General features: G+C 42.4%; 1 protein-coding gene across 2 annotated transcripts; it reads right to left on the reverse strand.

Moving 5' to 3' along the window:
* Nucleotides 1-3790: 3790 nt before the first annotated feature.
* Nucleotides 3791-5316, reverse strand: LOC125513095 (probable glutathione S-transferase GSTU6). 2 transcript variants are annotated; one of them, XM_048678141.1, is made up of 3 exons: nt 5007-5316; nt 4543-4878; nt 3791-4428 (listed from the first exon to the last, which is right to left on the reverse strand). In XM_048678141.1, the coding sequence occupies exons 1-3, from the start codon at nt 5190-5192 to the stop codon at nt 4063-4065; spliced, it is 888 nt and encodes a 295-aa protein (XP_048534098.1). In that variant the 5' UTR covers nt 5193-5316; the 3' UTR covers nt 3791-4062. The 2 variants fall into 2 exon arrangements, with proteins under 2 accessions (XP_048534098.1, XP_048534097.1); XM_048678140.1 differs by having other exon boundaries at nt 4543-4881.
* Nucleotides 5317-6967: the final 1651 nt, after the last annotated feature.

Below are 6967 nucleotides of genomic sequence, written 5' to 3' on the forward strand. Positions count from 1 at the left end.
TGGTCATCTGTGATCAATTAACACCATTCAACATGGCATAGCCGGCCAACACCTTTCACCTCACTTACAGACAGAGACGTACCTATCTGTGCAGTGCGAAACTTGAGAGAAGACAGAAGCTTATGCAAAGAACAAACTAAGATCTATTGCTTCTGTACGTAAACCCGCATCTCAGAAGAAAGAACGTGATTTCATGCACACAATTACATAAACAAACAAACAAACAAACAAGCATGTCGACCATGCATGTCCATATGACACGCGTAAAGTGCCAAAAGAATAATTGTCTTAGAGTGATGCTTAATTTCGTTGGGTTGTCAACGATAAGAGTAAGTGTGGAGGAAAAACATTCTACGTGCAGACTATGGTTGCTTTGGATAGTGTCGCCACTTCTGACAACAATGTTCAATTAAACTCTTTTTGCATTGATAAAATGACATAAATGATTTCTATATTAAACACTTTTTGCATTAGATGATTTTAAATTACATGTTTTTACTTATGATGAGATGATACTTAAGCTTTTTTCACATTGCCACCAAAGCAAAATCTTGGCTATTAACTCATCCCGCAGGTACTTTTGACACTCGAATTTTTTTATCTAGTGCATTCTTGACTCATTTTTACCCAAACAAGAATTCTTATGGAGCGAGGCACATGATCTATAATTTCAAACGAAAACCAGGTGAAAGTCTTATTGAAGCTTATCGAATGGACCGTACTCTACTTGATTATATATTTCCTCTCCCTCGGGCCGCTACATGTTTGCCTACAAAAGCTAAAGACAATAATCATACTTTATTTACTAAACCATGAGAATATGGACTAACTTTACAAAATGAGTGTCAACCTTATATCAAATTAATGAGCAGCAACTATCCTAAGTATTTAAAATAGCACCAAGTGTCATTGGTATTGAAAACACAATAGCAACTATCCTAAATATTTCAGATAGTGAAAACCATCCTAAGTTTTCAAAATAGTATCAACTACGTTTGCAAATTATTTAAAACAGTATCAACTATCCTATGTTTCTAAAATTCCTATATAAGTATCTAAAACAATAACTGTCGTAAGTGTTTTGAACTAAGCATAATTATTTAATAGCTAGGGTAACAATAGAAAATATTTATAGTGCATAACGAACCAAGCATAATTATTAACCCAAACAATATTGGGTATCATAATGATTGCTAACTACTCGTATATTATTTCTAACTAGGTAAAGGTTGCAGTGAGCTTAATTATTTGAACTAAGCCTACCAAAAACACTATGTTGATGAAATAAGACTAGGACAAACAGTAGCAACTACCATTACAAACTAACTGTAGCTGAAACCGCAAATGAGTGACCTAGCTCACCGGCAGGCTACTCACTCATATATGGAGGGGAGTTGCTGCCACTTCTAATAAGAATATTCAGTTTAACTATTTTCTGAATTTTAACTTAATATTAATTATCGCAGTATAAACAATTTTTCCATTCGATCCAAAAATGGATCGGATTCCACTATCAAGAGATAACAAAAAGTATTAAACTCATTTTTCATTGATAAGTTAATAAAGTATTGTTACATCATCATCATCATCATTATTTTATTACTACTCTCTCTGTCCTAAAATAAGTGTCGCCCTCGAATGGAGATTTATGCCAAAACTATAGTATACATATTTCTTAATCGACAATTGTATTTTCGAAACGTTCGGAATCTAACAACACATCTGAACGCTTCGTTGGTTTCGTTTTTTCGAAAAAAAGAGTGACTGCGGGAATTGAACTCCGCACAACTCGCACATGGTCTTAGCTATCCTCGGTAACCATCTAGGCCAACCATGAGGCTAGTTACTTTAGATAGTTTATTATCGATCCGAATTTCTATCAACCGATTCTCACATCAACACGCTGGGTATTAGAGCATCTCCACTCGTTCGCCCCCCCCAGCGCATAGGCCGGCGCTCTTTCGGGTGCTCGCCCGGCAATTTTTAGGCCCTGGTGGCGATCTAGGTCCCAGCCACGCCCCCAGGTGCCGTCCCCAAGGCGTCTTACGTGCCGCCGGTGCCACATCATGCGTGATTGGGCATAGCATGAGGATCAAAAACAGGAAACACTCATGACCGCTCCGGTCATCCGATCAGTATATCAGTGGTTCTCACTTTCGTTGAAATTTCATCAGTTTATTCACATATTAAAATAATTACTTTTCGGTCAAAATATTCCAGTAATTTTTGGTAGTACACATAAATTCAAATAATTTTAAATTAGTTTTGGATTTTTCAGAATTATTGGTTCAGTCTCCATCAAATTCAAGTGAAAATTTTGGTCCTTTAGCCGAAATAAAAAAATATATATGAATTTCACAGAAATTTAGTGATTTCTGCAAAGGCTGAAATATTCCTAAGACTTAAATTTAAAACCATATTCAAGCACCGTATGCGAAGTGCCACATTATGTCAGATAGTGCAGGCTTCACGCATGCTTTGCGCGAAAAAAACAGGGGAGGCGAGGCTGAATTTTGCCGTCCACACTGCCCCAGCTGTTAGGGAGACATTGGCTAGGTTTCCTTGTGCATGTAAGAAGCTCTTCAGACTGACACGTGCGATTCACACGCAACTGCTATCGAAATGGGCAATGAGGGTGTCCTATCGCTATCGATGAGGAGGCCACATCCTCTTTGCGCCACAACACAAACATCCATTTACAGTGTGACATCTCATCCCAAAGGGACAATCGTGTGGATGGGAACGATGTGTTCTTACATCTATGCTAAAAGTACTGTTCAAAAAATTGGCCAATTCAACGATTTAACATCCGATTTGTCGCTACAAGGTGGGTGAACGATCATCATTGTATATCGGTTGGGTCAATTTATCGATCTTACGAGCGATTTACCGGGAATCTACCGATAAATCAGGCCTATTTCCACCATTATGTGTGCAATAACTATGTTTATTTATGTTTTGTGGACCTTATTACGTAATATGTATTGTTGTTCTATTTTCTTTGTCATTGTACAATGATTCAAAGACAACCATTGTACAAGGATTCAAAGGCAAGGAATCAATGTAACACTTCCGTCCAGCATTGTTTTTTTGTTGTTGAATATAGCATATTTTAGTGCTAAGAACGTGGGATTGTAAAAAAGTGGTCGATTAATAGTCAACCGATAAAATTAATTAATCATCCGATTTTTGATTAATATCTAATTCTCAGCCGACTGAGACGCTAACGATAAGCGATATCCTCAACAGACAATGGTGAGTTTCGGCCTCTTTCACCAAGTGTTTTGCAGCCAACATGCATCATATTACATGAACATAATGGTACTTTATAAACAACTTTTGATTGCCTCCATGGCATGTTTCCAACCGTCCAAAGGTGGTGTGCTTCTGCATCCTGTAGTCACATATGACTTATAATAGAATAATCTACCATCGATCCTTACTGGTCTCCCTTCTGTATACGTCTAGGCTAGGATCAATGTAGACTGTAAAATATATTTTTAATACTGCATTGACAGGGTTTTTAACGCAAGACCTCTTAGGCTTTCGCCCCTCTTTACAAATAAAGCAAACCATCGAGCATAAAGTCAACAAGGTACCAACCGAACAACACACACACACACAACACCACCGCGGGCAAGGTCCAACATACACGCACACAGACACTACCCAAGGTTCAGCTGTGGGCACAGCACAACAAGCCCAACACAGAAATGAGGCAAGCACAACACATAAACGCAAGACCTCTTTGCTATGATCGTATTAAGCTCATGCTTTATAAGCTACCACGAAAGTCTGAACTGGCGAGATGGATAGATAATAGGTTTCAACAATCCTTTCAGTCCATTAAAACAATAGCTTATCGACATCGAGCTATATATATTAGGGAGGAATAACATGAAGATGATTGAACTTCAAAATACTAGGGTGTCTGAACAATAGTACTATGCGTTGTCACAAGAGACATGTGAGAGAAAGAACAATAGTATTCGGTGTCGTGACTCCTCCTATGCATTGCACTCCTATGAAGATCCTTAGTTATTCTCGGGCTATTGAGACATATTAGATTCGAGTCCTTTGGGCCCGCTTCATCTTTGCAAACTCGACCAGCCTATCAACGTCTGGCAGAACCAGCTTGGCAGGTTCCAGTTCGCCAAAGTGTTCCATCCATGCCAGCAGAAGCGGTGTCTTGGTGGCGTGAAGAAGCTCCACACCACAGAGCACTTTGGTTCCTTGCATCCATGCGACCATACCACCCAACACAGCATCAACATAGCCGACGTTGTCTCCTCCAAAGAACGGCTTCCCCTTGGAGCATTCCCTCAAGGCCCCCTCTAGCATCTCCACCGACGCTAGTGTTTGCTTTGTCCCTTCATCTTGCTCCTTGTCTGTCTTGCCCACAAACATCTTCCACCATGGTGCGATTAGCTGCAAATACATATGCATACATACAAACATATACACAAACAATATATATTACGTACTGCATCGACAAACTAATAAAACCGGCACGTGCACCGGTAATGGTAACTAATGATAAACCTTGTTGTCAATGTAGGCGGCCCAGAATCGAGCCCTAGCACGTTGGTAGGAGTCGGCAGGGAGGAGGGAGGGTCCTATCCCATGGTAGACCTCATCGATGTACTCCAAGATGGCTAGTGATTCGCAGATGGGCACACCGTTGTGGATGAGCACGGGCACCTCCTTCTTCACCGGGTTTGACGCGAGGAGAAGGTCGCTCTTGTTTGCAAGGTCCTCTTCCTGGTACTCGTAGCCCAGGCCCTTGAAGTGGAGTGCCAGCCTCACTCGCATCGCGAATGGGCTCCTCCATGTCCCTAGGAGCTTTAGCTCGTGCGCGTCTTCCCCTGCTGCCACTTCCTGCTACGCTAGCTCAAATAAATAATCGATGATTACTGCAATTTTTAAAAAAAATCTATGTAACATGCATAAATTCTCAATCAAAACAAAATATGTACAAAGTTTGAACTAAACTATACCGTACATACCATGCCGCCGGCTGCCGTGTAGGGATTATTGATGGAGGACGAGCTTACGATGAGCTTACGGTTCACCGTCGTCGAGGAAAACACGAAGCGTGCCCTTGAAGGTCGTCCGGCTGTTACCGGCGGACGCGTGCATGCTGCCGACAGGACGACCTGAGAATTAGGCAAAGCGAGTCCATGGAGCGCCATGGCAAATGTGCGTGGCTGCGTGCACACGTAGGTGGATTTGAGCTCGTATCTAAATATGCTTGTTTGGTTTGGTTTGGTTCCGATCCTGGAAGATAGGTAGGACCGTTATACATACGCATGGACGGTGGAGGGCTGAGCGTACCAGGTTATAAATGGACCGCTGTCAAATGTTTGCTCTCTTGCAAGAGCATCTCCAACAGGCGCGTTTTGCCTCGGCGCAGTATAATTATTTTACAGTGTTAAAATAATCTTTTTGCATGCGGAAGGGACGAAGAGATTTTCCAGATGCACAAAAATATGGCGCTCGATCCGACAGCCCCACCTGCAGCAGCCCAAATTTTGCAGCACGCACAACCCGACACCCAGAATTTGTAGCCCGGGATACCTTTTTAGCGCGTGCGCTAAAGTTTTTCGTGCGCGCTCTATTTTACAGCGTCTGCTGGAGCGCTGTTTTTTATCTCGGACGTAAAAAACAATGGTTTTAAGCGCGTGAGGCATTTTTTGGGCGCCTATTGAAGATGCTCTAATAGCCTCCTGTTGTGCAACTTTCCAACTACAGTCCTGTATATATCATCCTTGCTGTGTCGTCTGGTGCATTTGCACTCCCAACCATGGACTGAAAAAAAAAAACTGGAGTACAAAGGATCCCATGTCTCCGTTGAACTGCACTACATCACGGATAATTTGTACCCAGCTCCTTGTAGGAAATTAACTACAGTATGATTTCTTTACCGGATCAGAGTTCTCTTTAGAAACTGCTTTATTATGTTAGAATAAATCCGAAACATACCGTTGATCATCTGAGGACCAAGCAATCACACAAGAACGACATCGAGATTTGTTAACGAGGTTTACCGATATGCCTACATCCCTGAAGCCTGACTATGGGCGCTCCTCCCCATGACACCGCTACAATACCGCGCCCGGTCGCCCTGGACGCTGGCACATGCCGTCTGCTTCCCCTGCGTTCCGGTGCTATTATTTTGTCATAGGTTACATCGTGTGTCTACCCCCGCTATATATGAGAGGCTTAGGATACAAATGTCCTACTAGGACACGACTTCACATCCTATGTAAACATAATACAACTCTAATCCAACTGTAACCTACCTTGTAGTCAATGCGTCAAGCTTCCATGTACATTGGATTTGAGCTTATCCCATGAGTACCGCTGCTACTCTAAAGACTCCATATGACTCCACCTGCAACATGTAGTTCCTTCTTTTCTTGACCACAGTCAACACTCGAGCAAAGTTAAGTTCATATCACTCTAGTTTGCGCTCCCAACTTCTAGAGTATCAGTCCAACGCCATCACACACTGATCACTAACCTGCGTGAAAGTGAAGAACTCACATATTGGGTGTCACACATAAGAGTTACCTGAACTCAACATCACCGCTCCTTTCTTAACCGTCTGTCTGAAACTTGAAGAAATTTCACCATTACTTGTAATCATCCCGAGTCAAATTCGCAGTTGTCTCATCACATGTATGACCACCAGAGCCCTATCCCGTCTCCATGTCCCGTGCGTACTGCACGCCTCGTCACTATTACCGCGTCGAGCCTCCGCTGTCCCGGTCGAGTCTCAACGGTCGTGAACCCACACCACTCAACCCCCACTGCAGAGTACCACCGATCATCACCGACCGATGACGAGTTTTATGCTTCCATCAGACCACTGGGCTCCAGTCCAAACTGCATGTCACTCGCTTTTTCCTCTTGCTGAATAGGCTTCGATTCCCTGGATCCTTACATCGTAGCCCCTCAATCCAGC

The sequence above is a fragment of the Triticum urartu genome, chromosome 6, assembly GCF_003073215.2.
Source record: "Triticum urartu cultivar G1812 chromosome 6, Tu2.1, whole genome shotgun sequence".
NCBI classification, from domain to species: domain Eukaryota; kingdom Viridiplantae; phylum Streptophyta; class Magnoliopsida; order Poales; family Poaceae; genus Triticum; species Triticum urartu.